This window comes from Galeopterus variegatus, unplaced genomic scaffold (assembly GCF_000696425.1).
Source record: "Galeopterus variegatus unplaced genomic scaffold, G_variegatus-3.0.2 Scaffold2297, whole genome shotgun sequence".
Taxonomy (NCBI): Eukaryota; Metazoa; Chordata; class Mammalia; order Dermoptera; family Cynocephalidae; genus Galeopterus; species Galeopterus variegatus.
In genome coordinates, this window is record NW_007728408.1 from 257,595 (window position 1) to 271,389 (window position 13,795).

General features: G+C 34.2%; 1 protein-coding gene across 1 annotated transcript in view; it reads left to right on the plus strand.

Moving 5' to 3' along the window:
• ZC3H6 (zinc finger CCCH-type containing 6) overlaps positions 1-13,795 on the plus strand; it is a 35,752-nt gene that overhangs the window by 17,364 nt on the left and 4,593 nt on the right. The window contains exons 5-10 of the mRNA XM_008581213.1: positions 4,365-4,481; positions 5,162-5,273; positions 9,382-9,491; positions 9,878-10,131; positions 11,746-12,257; positions 12,559-12,792. Of these exons, the coding sequence (XP_008579435.1) occupies positions 4,365-4,481; positions 5,162-5,273; positions 9,382-9,491; positions 9,878-10,131; positions 11,746-12,257; positions 12,559-12,792 (1,339 nt within the window). The remainder of the gene's footprint in view (positions 1-4,364; positions 4,482-5,161; positions 5,274-9,381; positions 9,492-9,877; positions 10,132-11,745; positions 12,258-12,558; positions 12,793-13,795) is intronic.

The following is a 13,795-nucleotide window of genomic DNA, read 5'->3' on the forward strand; positions in this document are numbered from 1 at the left end:
TAAGTTTCTATTACATAAAACTTGGGGGACACAATTCAAGGCTCAGTGAATTTTGGGGGACATAATTCAATCTACTACAACCCCTAACATGTACATTTCGATCTTGTAGTGATTCTCTGGATTAGAGTGGTTCAATCCCGTATTCTACCACTGTTCCAGTGAGATTTTGATCGAATTATGCAGAGGAAAGGGTGGGTTATTAAAAGCTGCGTCCTTCAGTGGGAACTGAAGGGTAACTATATACTGTAATTTGAAAATGTTTGGTTTTCTGATCTCTGAGTTTAAGGATAATTGGCAGAGGTTTCTTAATACATACTCCTTAATATACTATTTAAGGAGATGTTAGCAGGTGTGACCTAAAAAAAAGTTCAGGCCCAAATAAATTTGTGAAACCCAGCACATGACATTCTGCTTTTGGGGATTTTCAGTGGAATTAATGTATTAAAGGTTCTGAGCATGTTAGGCATAAAGAAACCCATTTTACTTTGTTTAAACTGTATTTTTCAAAATTTACTTGACCATGAATTCTTCCCCCCCCCAGCCCCCATTAACATTCACTGAGCCACTCACTGTTCCATAAAATAACAACTTTAGAATTATTATAGTTATTATTATTTTAGAATTTGTGGGCGATTATAACCTGCCTATTTTCCTAGACACCAGCAGACCTCTAGAATATGCTACTTTCCCTAAACCAAACTACTATGAATGCTTTCCAAGTAAGTCTGCTCCTATAAACTAATACTTATACCCTATACCTAAAAAAAATCACTTCTAAGAAAGTGTGGCTTTCAGTAAGTTACTATCTGTCTCTGGGCCTCAATTTACTTATTCTGTAAAATGAGTGTATAGTATTAAATTAACTCTAAGGGCCTCTTCAAGCACTAAAATGTTAGATGTCTATAGATCTGGACTATAACTAAAAGATTCTTTATTGTGTAATAGAAGAATCAAGATTAAAATAAATTATCAACTATGTCAGTTTATTGACTGTCATGAGAGACGTTTCTTATGATTCCAGAAAAAAAACAGGAGAGTTCTAGAGCCCAAGAAAGCAGCTCATGTTCAGGAGTGGTCTGAGGAAGGCCCATTCAGAATAGAGTAAACATGCAGGCCATACTAGAGTGGCCAACATGGATCCATCTCCATCCTAGGCCTTTCAGGGACTATGAGATTCCCCAAAGGTCAGATAAATTCAGGGTTATCTTCAGATCCACACTAATTTTCTTGAAAACTCAAGGTTAGGGCCGGCCCGGTGGCGCACTGGACAGTGCGCCGCTTGGGAAGCTGGCCTTTCCCTTCCATGAGACATCACATTGGTCCATCACACTGATGACATCATGCTGATTGGACCTAGTGAGCATGAAGTAGCAACTACTCTATACTTACTGGTAAGACATTTGCATGTCAGAGGGTGGAAAGTAAATCTGAAAAAAATTCGGGGGCCTTCTTCCTCAGTGAAATTTCTAGTGGTATGTTAAGATATCCCTTCTAAGGTAAGGATAGTTGTTGCATCTGGCCCCTCCTGCAACCAAGAAAGAGGCACAATGCCTAGGGGGCCCATTTGGATTTTGGAGGCAACATATTCCTCATTTGGGTGTGTTACTCTGACCTATTTACGTAGTGATCCCAAAAGCTGCTAGTTTTGAGTGGTGCCCAAAACAGACGAAGGCAACAGGTCCAGGCTGCTGTACAAATTTTTATGCCACCACTTTGAGCCATATGATCCAGCAGATCCAATGGTGTGTGAAGTAGCAGTGGTGGATAGAAATGCTGTTTAGAGGGCCGGCCCGGTGGCGCAATGGATAGTGCACCGCTTGGGAAGCGCGGTGACGCTCCTGCCCGAGGGTTCGGATCCCACATGTGGACTGGTGCCCGCTCACTGGCTGAGCGAGGCGTGGGAGCAGCACCGAGGGTTGCAATCCCGTTGCCGGTCCCCGGTCCGGTGCGGGGGCAACACTGAGGGTTGCGATCCATTGCCGGACACGGAAAAAGACAAAAAGACAAAAAAAACCCAAAAAACTCAAGGTTAATCACAGAACAAGCAAACTTTTACTGGATTTTAAAGACTTATTCTGTTGGCCATAAGAACTCTTACATTTTTTTCAGTGTTTATAGTAGCTATTAAATTTTCTGTAAATATGTATTCTTTTCCAGATAGATCCTTTCATTTCTTCTTCCTTCCATATATGTTTTAATATTTTATGCTCTTATCAATATATCTTCTAAAGTAAATAAATTAAAAGATGACTAGGTAGGTAGCTTGGTTTTCCCTCCCTCCATCTTTCCTTATCTTTCCTTTCTTGTATTGTGTGTCATTAGTGGTAATGTGGTATAAGGCAAAGAACATGGAGCTGGAAGGCACAGCTTCTCTAATCATCGGTTTTCATATTTGTCCAGTGAGGGTGATGGACTATATTACTTTTTTGGTTCTTCCAGCTCTTACAAGAAATCTTAGGGATAGAGAACATTTGTGGTTTCTCTGTAGGCTCGAGCTTAAAAAGTCAGATCATCTAGGCACTTTATTTTGTCCTAAAATTTTATTTGTTAAAGTTGCTTTAGATTTTGTAGAGTACCTTGATTATAGTCAGGTTTTTCAAAATGATGCTGAGTCACTTTTTACTTGTTTAAACTGAACTAAACTAAAAAACAAAACAAAACACCTCCCCCTACAATTCTCTATTAGAACAACAAAGCTTTATAGAAAGTAATGTAGACAAACAGAAAGTATGAGTTGTTAATGAAACATAGGTACAACTTGTTGCATTTTTTAGGGGTTTTTTTTGTGTGTGATAACCTAATTTTTTAACTTTTTTATTACAGAGTTATATTCCTTAAGTTGGCTCATTGACTTTGTGTAATGCACTCTTATTGGCCGCTTATTTTATTACAGCCGTGATTCTTTGTACAGTGGGCATATGTGAGCTGGTCATTTATATCTGTACATCTATTTCTTCTAAATGAATTTATAAGTGTAAAAATGTTGGTGAATATAGGGTTAAGGCATTTTAAATGATTCTATCAGAGTATATTATAAGCAATTTTATTGTGTTTTCCTGTGGTCAAATTGGGTATACTTTTATTTTTAAAAAGAACCTCTACAGTTATCTATTTGCTTTGTATTCTTGTACCTTTTTCAGAATTCCTATGGTATAATATAATTTTAGCTGTGAGTACTGTGGATTAGATTTCAATCTAGCCATCTATTGCCTCGAGCTTTTGCTGTGAGGCAATTTCCTATTTTTGGTAGATTATGTTTTTGTGTTCCATCTTCTAGCAAATTAAGGGAAAACGGAAAACTGAAATCAAACAGAAGAGTAAATAGTTATTGAGTTCCTATGATGTGCAAAGCACAGTGTGTTGTAGGTTCTTGGAAAACAATGTTGTTTGATAGTGTCCGTGAATATAACTCATTACCCTTAGGATAGCTAAGCATCATACTCTGACTTATGGCAAAAGTTGAATAGGAGACTGAAGAGAATGAAGGGACATGAGTAGGGCTGTGAGATTTCTTAATTTTTCTTAATGTATTTCTTTCTTAATTTTTTAAATTAAAGTTAAAGGTAATACATCTTCCCTGTTTCTTTGCTTTTTTTCCTTAAAGAATGTACAAAATAGCCACACATACAAAAATCTCTAATCCCACCATCCAGAGACATACACTGTAAAATGGGGTCGGGGGGTATATTCTTTTTAGTCTTTTTTTATTTGCCTTTATTTATTATAAAATTGAGATTAATTTTTTTACTTTGTAAAGTATTGTAAACATTTTCTTATGTCTCCAAGTTGTCTTTCTATCACCTGATTTTTAAAGACTGCATAATATTCCACCACCTAAATATATTTGACCAGTCTCCTAGTTTTGGATGTGGAGGGTATTTTTAGTTTTATTTGTTTGCTTTGATATGTTAGTAATTCTGTAGTATTTTTCTGAATAAATTTTTGTGTGTCTTCCTGATAATTCGTTCAGAATAATCCTGAAAAGTGCCAATTCTATGTCAAACAGTATGGATATTATAGTCTTTTATCACATACCTATCAGCAATACATGAGAGTGCATATTTTATTGCACCTTTGCCAAAAATCAGTATTATTATGAATTTTCAAGCTTTTTATAATTTTCTTTTTAAAGTATAGTTTTGCATACTCATTAAAATGGAAAGGAATAGGCTTCTTTGTAACCACCAGTAGCAGTAAGCAGACTACTAGAAACATCTCTTGCTAAGTAAATGAATAGCATCAGAACGTCCAATCTTGATCACTTTTAAGTGAATTTTTACTGCTTTCTGGATCCATTTAACTATACATTTTAATACCTATTAATATTTGATATGTTGCACTCAAATGAAATTTTTTTCTTGCAGTATAGTAAACCAGGAAAAAAATGGAAGGTTATGACTCAGGAATTTATTAATCAGCACACAGTGGAACACAAAGGAAAACAAATCTGTAAATACTTTCTGGAAGGAAGATGTATTAAGGTAAATTTATAGGGGTATCATAAATCATTTTAAATTCCAAAGTAACCTTTAAAATTTAGTTTTTTGGGGTATGGTTAACCTTTTAAGATTTCTCATGTAGTTTTAATAAAACTTTTTAAAAAATGTATCTTGCATGGAAATACTGTACATTAGAGCTCATTTAATTATTTCCTGGGTCAATAACATAATTTGTTGAAATCAGATTTTATTTTAACAAATACATAATGATGACTGTGTAACAAATACTGTTCAAAGTACAACTAATATTAAATGATTTAATCTTTAAAATTGCCTTGCAAAATATTTACTGTTATTATCCCCATTTTGTACATGGCACCAAGAGATTAAATAAATTCTGACAATATCTCAGCTAGAAATAGTGAGTGCTGGTGGAACACAGGCAGTATCCTTTGAGGCCCTGCTCACAGATCTGTGTTGCTGCACATAGCCACATCCACTGCCTTAGGCAGGAGCCCTACGGGATTGTTTAAGTTCCTATTAGCTCATTATTTAAAGACTGAAGATAATGACCATAATTTCACCATGAAATACTATGGAAAATTTTCAGTTGTTTCTTTTTTTCTCTTTCTTTCTTTCTTTCTTTCTTTCTTTTTTTCTTTCTTTCTTTTCTTTCTTTCTTCTTTCTTTCTTTTTGTATTTTTTTTGCTGTATGTGAACAGGGAGATCAGTGTAAATTTGATCATGATGCAGAGCTGGAGAAGAGAAAAGAGATCTGCAGATTTTATTTACAAGGATATTGTACCAAAGGAGAGAACTGCATTTACATGCATAATATCCTTTATTAAATAGGTATGTTAACCAAAATATTGAGGTATCAAAGCATCATTGAGGTTTCAGAAATCATAAATACAACCCAGAGAGCCAAGTTTGGTTTTAAATGTAAAACAACACATTACATAAACCCAGGCTTTTCAGACTTTGTACTTTAAAAGGGCAAACTGACTTTTATTCTTTAGGGAAATGAAATAATTTCCTGTAGGATAAAAATTCTATGAAGTAAAAGGACTTTATATTTAATATAATCATCTTAAACTATTTCAATAGTCTGTGCTTCCTGAAGGAGTAATTGGCAAAATATTTATTATATGACTTAATTATTTTACTTAGGTTCATGAGTAAGAAATTGTCATTGTTGAAAATTATAAAATCAAAGTCTCATCAAATCTTATCACCCAGTGATAAAAACTGGATATTCTTTCCCTTGGAAACATATTCATTTAAATTCTAGGCCGGCCCATGGCTCACTCGGTAGAGTGCGGTGCTGATAACACCAAGGCCACGGGTTCGGATCCTATATAGGGATGGCCGGTTTGCTCACTGGCTGAGCGTGGTGCTGACAACACCAAGCCAAGGGTTGAGATCCTCTTACCGGTCATCTTTAAAAAAAAAAAGAAAAATAAATTGTGTCCCTGCCTCTGCCCAAATTGGGATTTCACTATGTATAGTGCATATGTGTGTGTGTGTGTGTGTGTGTGTGTGTGTGTGTGTGTGTGTGTGTGTGTGTGTGTGTGTGTGTGTGTGTGTGTGTGTGTGTATGTGTGTGTATGTGTATATATGTATATGTATGTATATGTGTTTGTGTGTGTGTGTGTGTGTGTGTATATATATATATATATGTATATATATATATATAGTGCATCTATCCATGTTAATTTCCCCCCATGTATCTAGCTGGTTGCTCACTATCACTTATGACTAACGGAGCTTTCCCCACAGATTTGAAACTTCAGCTTTATCATAGACGAAATGTTTATATCTGTGTTTTTCTCTGAACTTTGTTTGGCTCAATGGATTTGTTTGCCCTCATGTTTACGTTGCTTTGCTGTTTTTATTTCTGCCTCAACAGTACACTGTAATATTTGGTAGATTCTCACATTAATTTTTCCAGATAAAATTTTAAATAGTCTTGTCAAGTTAAAAAAAAAAAAAGTAAAAAGTAAAAAAGCAAATAAAATGGAAAGTGGGAAATTCCTTTTATCATAGATCTAAATGTAAAAAATGGAACCATACAATTACCAGAGGAATACACTAATGAATACCTTTATAACCCAAGAGAACAGAAAACTTTCCTGTAACTCAAAATCCAGAAGCAATAAGAGAAAAGATAGAAAATTTGACTGTATAAAAAAGCTTAAATTTGTATAACAAAAACATAACATAGCTAAATAAAAAGATAAATAGTAAAGTGGGAAAAGTTATTTACAATTTATATGATTCACAAAGAGATAATACCCTTAATATATGAGTTTCTAAAAATTGACAAGAAAAATGGAGATACAGATAATTTACAGAAAGAGTAGTCCAAAAAAAAATATGCAGAGATGCTCAGTCTTGTTCATAATAAGAGGCATGTAATTTTAAACTGCACTGAGATAACATTTGCAGCTATTGGATTTGCAAAAAAAAAAAGAAGTGTCACAGCAAGGTTTGTTAGCAAGGTCATAAGAAAATGAATACATTCATCCTTTGGTGCTAGGGATGTCAAAATGCTGTACCTTATGGAGGAGAGCTTGCCAGAGACACTTCTGGCAAAATTACACATGTATGCCTTTTGACCTAGCAGTCCTATCATTTTGCAAATTCTAATCAATTAATAGATCTGGGAAGTGATTATTGATGACTGCTAAAATCATTAGAGGAAAAGTTGATGAGGAACTTTATAATTGATGGATGGAGCTGACAACACCTGAAGGAACTGATCACTTAAAAGAAACAATCAATTATTAAATGCCTCCTGATCTGATGCAATAGGGACTATTTAAATATCATGTATTACCAATATTAAAATTAACAAATAAATGATACAAAAATAAAAGGGAAAGGGGCTTCTAGAGATCAATAAAAGAAACTTAAGAGACATACTAACTAGATAGGATTTGTGGATCATGTTTGGATCCTGATCTGAGTAAAGCAATTATAGAAAGACATTTTTTAAACAGTCTGGGAAATTTGTATATTGACTGGGTATCAGTTGAAATTAATGTATTAATTTTGTCAGGTTGATAATGAGGTCATGATTGGTAAGAAACAGTATTCCTTATCTGTTCTATGTAGGTATGGAAATATTTAGAGATGAAATGTATTTGGAATATGCTTTAAAATACTCTAGTATTTGGAGTGATAGTTGTGAAGAGAATGTAGGGGTGATATAGACCTCACAAAATTGCCAGATGATGAAATTATTGAACCTTTGTGGTCAGCACGAGGGAGTTCATTTTACTGTTCTTTCTACTTTGGTGTATGTTTGATAACCTTCGAAGTAACTTTAAAAAAAAAATCCTAAGTAATGTCATCCTTCAGGGATAACCATGCTTACCGTATGGCATGAAACCTTTCAGACTTTTTTCTATACTAAGGTATGTATGTATGAGTAGATGTGTGTATGTCTATATATTTATACACATGATTTTTTTACAAAAATGAGATCTGTCTATAATGATAATGAAGATTGTATTTTTTTTACTTAACATTACATCTTTAATTTGTAGGGGCTCTATTTTAATGTGTGATATACAGTAAGGACCTTATTTTTTCCAGGTGTTTAACTTACTGTCTCATCTTCACTGATTTAAAATGGCACCTTTACCAGATCCTAATTTTCCTTTTTACATAGTTCTGCTTCTACACCACTCTTATCCATTGTGTTATTTAACTATTTCCCTCTATAAGAGTATGTTTGATATTTGGTAAGGCACATACTCCTCCCTTCCTTATCAAAATGTTATAATAAATTTGTCCCATTCAAGAAAAATAAATAAGATTTTTTCAGACTTGACATATTTCTTTAGAAACTATATACCTTATTGAGCTCTGTTTCTAAAAGTTTTCAGTCTGTTTTTAAGGTTTTTTTTCCCCACATAGTCATGCCATCCGTAAATAATGGTACTTTTATTTCATTCACAACATTTGTACCTCTTATTTAATTTTAATTGTGTTAGCTATACTTCCAGAGTTATGTTAAATAATAGTGATTGTGGCAGACAATACATGCTTTAATGATAATGCCCTTTTGTTTTGGCTTATGGCTGTAGTTTTAAGATAGATTTTTTAAAGTCAAGTTAAGGAAGTATATTCTTATTTTGCCAAGAAGTTTTTTTTTTTTTTCTTAAATCAAAAAATTACTTTGAATTTTATCAGTTGCCTTTTGTATCGGTGAAGATGATCAAATGATTTTTCTCCTTTGACTTTGTCAATATGATTATAGTAATAAATTTCCTAAAAACACCCAGGTATTATCTGCACATACACCACCTGAAAAAGGTGTATTTTTTTACTGTATTCAGGATTTATTTTTTTCTTTAGAAGTTTGTCTACAAAAAGGTTACATTATTCTGCAGTTTTAATTGTTGGAATATTTGCCTTTAACATGATATATGAAGCCCCTTTATTTTCTTCATAGATATAAGTTCTTGCTATAAAATATATTTGTTCTACATAATATTTTATTTTATTATGGAAAGTAGTAGGGCTTACATAATTAAAATACTTAATAATTATAAATTTTTTTCATTTAAAAGTGGTTTCCAATTTTAATAAAGAGAGATTTAAAAATCTTTTTGAATGTTTCTGCATAATTAAAATATTTAATCTTAATAAAATAAAAAATTAATTATCTGACATGACTATAAGAAATTCAGTACAGTATGTAATAATACAGTCTTACTGGTTTAGCACAGTTTTTTTTTTTTATTGTGGTTAAAGCACTTAATATGAGATTACCCTCTTAAATTTTTTAAGTGTAAAATACAGTATCGTTCACTATAGGCACAGTGTTGTATAACAGATCTCTAGAACTTAATCATCTTGTGTAACAGTTATGGTTTTTTAAAAAAAATTAGACTTTGATTGTACTCGATCTGTTCCTTAATATTTTATTTACATGAATTTCCATGCAAGTTCTATCATAGTGGAGCAAAATGTTACCAAGGAGACAACTGTAAATTTTCCCATGATGATCTGACTAAAGAAACAAAGAAACTTTTGGACAAAGTGAGTAATATTTTTGTACCTTGATGATTTGTTAGGTCTCTTTACAGATTCATTTGACTTGAATCATATTTTATAAATTATATCTTATGAAACTCTGCTGAGAAATTGAGTATTTGTTATTTTATGTTTTATTCTATTAATATAGTGTGTTGGAAAAACAGAAATATTGAAATAGGAATTAAGTGTCTTTGGTTCTTATCCTTGTTATGCCATTAAAAAAGCTAATTTACTTTGAGCAATATCTGTTACCTCTTTGAACCTTGTTCTGTTTATCCAAAATGATGAGTTGGTTATCTCGATCTATTTCAACTTTAACAAGTCTTCACAGTTTTAAATGTGAGAAAGAGAGCCTTTTAAAAATGCTAATCTTTGTCAATTATTTGTAGGTGTTGAATACTGATGAAGAACTTATAAATGAAGATGAAAGAGAATTAGAAGAACTTAGAAAGCGTGGCATAACTCCTCTTCCCAAGCCACCTCCAGGAGTTGGGCTTCTGCCAACCCCACCAGAGCATTTTCCCTTTTCGGATCCTGAAGATGATTTTCAGACAGATCTCTCTGATGATTTCAAGAAAATTCCATCTCTTTTTGAAATAGTTGTAAAACCTACTGTGGACTTAGCACATAAGATTGGGAAGAAGTAAGTTAAAACTTTCAAAATGGCAGCAAATTTTTTTTCCTAAAAATTTGTGTTAAGAAACTAACTTGTACACCAAGTTAACCATGCAATTGATATTGGGTAGAGATGGCAGATATCTGGCCATGCACACAGATTGCTGCCTCCCCCTTCCTCTTTGTCCTCACCTTCTGCTGCCCGCCATCAGTGTTTTTCTCTATGGAATACTTACATGGCTTCAGAAACCTCTCAACACAGTAATCCTCAAGGACACTGCCAGGTGGATGGATTTGGCATTCCTCTCACCTGATTATGAAGCTGCCTTGTCTTTGATAATGAATATCTTCAAATAGTGGGTAATAAAACTCCAGCATATTTGGTTCTTTTTGAAAAGTATTTCCTTAGGCTGTTAGAGGAAGACCTCTGGGTAATCTGGATCCAGATTTTCATTTTCTGATAACACCCACTATGCCAGTCCTGCTGCACATCCCCCAGGGTCTGGGCTCCCGGGCACCTATGTTCCATTGTTGATGATTCTTTTAACCCTAAATGCTCAGGGAAGCAATGACGTCTCAGCAAATTAGAGGAACAAGAAATGTATAGCAAACATCACAATGTGAACAATTGAAAGTATTTCTATTAAAATCAAGAAGATGACAAATATGTCCACTGTTTTGCTAATATTGTAATATCAGATACTAGTCCATGAAATAAGAGAAGATATAAGAGCAATAAAGATTAGAAGTGGAGAGGCAGACTCATTCAGGCAGTTTCCCTCAATAAACCCAAAGGAATCAACTGACAAAACTATTAGAAATAATTAAATTAGCAAGATATCTAGAAAGAAGAGAAACATTCAGAAACTAGTTCTTTTTATATGCCAGCAATAGCCAATTAGAAATTGTAATAAGGGCCGGCCCGGTGGCACACTGCTACAGTGCGCCGCTTGGGAAGCACGGTGGTGCTCCCGCCGAGGGTTCGGATCCCACATACAGACTGGTTCCGCTCACTGGCTGAGTGAGGTGCGGGAGCAACACCGAGGGTTGCGATTCCGTTGCCGGTCGTTCCGCTCACTGGCTGACTGAGGTGCGGGAGCAACACCGAGGGTTGCGATTCCGTTGCCGGTCCCGGTCCGGTACGGGCGCAACACTGAGGGTTGCGATCCGTTGCCAGACGTGATCCGTTGCCAGACACGAAAAAAAAAAAAAGACAAAAAAAGAAATTGTTATAAAAAGTTGTATGTTTATATAGAACAATTCTCATTTTGTTGTAAAAAAGTCTATGCCTAGAAAAAGTACTAGGAGAGAATCTGTCAAAAAATTTATCTCTGGGAAATGGGATTAGAGGTAATTCTTATTTATCTTTGTACTTTTCTGTATTTTTAAAAAATATCTGTAATGAGTAAGTTTTAAAACAGCTGATAGTAAGCAGCAGTTAGGAAAACTGTGGGCTAAAGTGAAAGCAAGAGGCATTAGTGGTGTTTCCACCTATAGATAATATGGAATAAATTTCTTCTAAAATACATAGTATTTTATTCTGATATAGAAAAACATTCTTAACCAGTATCTATTTAAACGTGTAACATTCTTGTTTGTCTCTTTTCTTTAACTTAAGAAATATTATTCTTTTTGTCTATAGGCCACCAGCATTTTATAACAGTGCCTCACCACCAGGACCACAATTTCAGGGAAGCAGCCCATGCCGTCAACATGTCTATAGTTCTGGGTCAAGTCCAGGTTCTGGACCTAATATGCCTCAGGGATGCAGTAGTCCTGTGATGCATCCAGGATCCCCTGGACATCACCCATGTGCAGGACTTCCTGGTTTACCAATGCCACAGAGCCCACCTTTGCCACCTGGTCCACCTGAAATTGTAGGCCCTCACAATCAAGCTGGAGTACTTGTTCAACAAGATACACCTTTGACAACATCGACCATGGGTGGGGCTTACCACTCCCCGGGCTTTCCAGGACACGTGACGAAAGTACCCAGAGAGAATCACTGTTCTCTGGGTTCATCATACCAGCAAAGTCCTGGTGAAATGCAGCTCAACACCAGTTATGAGTCCCTACAAAACCCAACTGAGTTTTATGATAATTACTATTCACAGCATAATGTACATGATTTTCAGCTACCCAGTAACTCTGGTGGTAAGTTTACGTTTTGAAATAACTCATTTCTCACTTAAAATATTTAAACTTTTTTATTAAAAGCATGACAGGAATGTATGTTTTAAACAAAACTAAGTAAAATTGGTGAAATTGAAACTTTAAAATATGTTTTCAATTTAGCCAAACTATTGAAACAATAGAACTTTAAGTAACTTGTAAAAATATTTTTAAATTACATAATAATTTGATAATCAAATGTGGTTATTGTTAGAACTTCAGTTGCTTATAACTCTGGTAGAGCTCTGTGCTCATTCAGTGTTTGTTCTTCTTATGTCTGTAGATGGGATGTGGCATGGTGAATTTGCCCAGCAGCAACTTCCTGTTGTTCAAGACTCACCTAACTTCGGGAGTGGGTCTGATAACAACAGCAACAGGACAAGCCACAGCCCTCTGCCTGTACCAGGTCTTCTTCCTGCAGTGCAGAGAGCTCTTTTTGTCAGACTTACTCAGAGATACCAAGAAGATGAAGATCCAGCCAGCACCCAACCTCATAGGGCACCAAGCAAGGAAGAAGGTGTGACACGTGTTATAATAGCATTTCGCCTATTTGGATAGGTTAAAGTTTGAAAATGAGTTCCTCCAAACTATCTATTTTTAACTTACCTCATGGTGCCTATCTTCTTGGGATTGATTATGGTTTCGGTGCCATTAATTTGTTGATAATTAATTGCAAAAGGTTTGACTTGAAGCAGTGAATAGAGCTGAAGCTAGAGTTCAAGGCCTGGGTGAACAGACTTGTAAGCAATTAAGCCTTTTTTTTTTTTTGGAAGAAAAGATATAGAACAGGAAAAGGACACCTTCGATTTTGACTTCTAGCCCAACTTCATAATAATTCAATTATTATAGAAATTTTTATGGGCATAGTCTGTATTTAAGGTTCTGTTATATTATTAAGAAATACTATTTTTAATATAAATAATAACTTTACCTTAGTATTTTCAATATTGATAATTATACAGCAATTAGTTAATTCAGTTAAGGAGAGAAAAGTTTAGAATATCCAATTGTTTTTATGATTTACAAAATTGATATGTTTGGCAACTCTTAAACATGAAATTTATGAATAATTATGAAAAACTAGATAACACTCAGTAGCTACAAGCTATTATATGAATATTATTTTTACATTTTCAAAGAAGGCAACACTAACTTCATTTATCTAAAATCACAGGAAAATGAGGGATTCCTAATAAGTGAATTTCCTGTACAATTTAAATTTACTCCTTTATGTACTACAACTTAATTTTTAAAAACAACCATTTTAATGGAAATCTTTCTATAAAGTCTTACAGAGGTTTATGTTTTCATAAACAAGAAAATTAAAGCATCTAAATGATATAAAGTTTTATACTACAATATTGTACAATTGGTAACGTTCTATGAGGGTTGTTTGCTCTGTACACAGAAATAATCTTGAACAGCTAGGGTTTTTTTTTCTGTTTGTGTTCATTTCTATAAATTTTAGTGCTTTTATGAATTTTATCTCTCCTTTGATAAAAAGCAGTTAAATATCATTT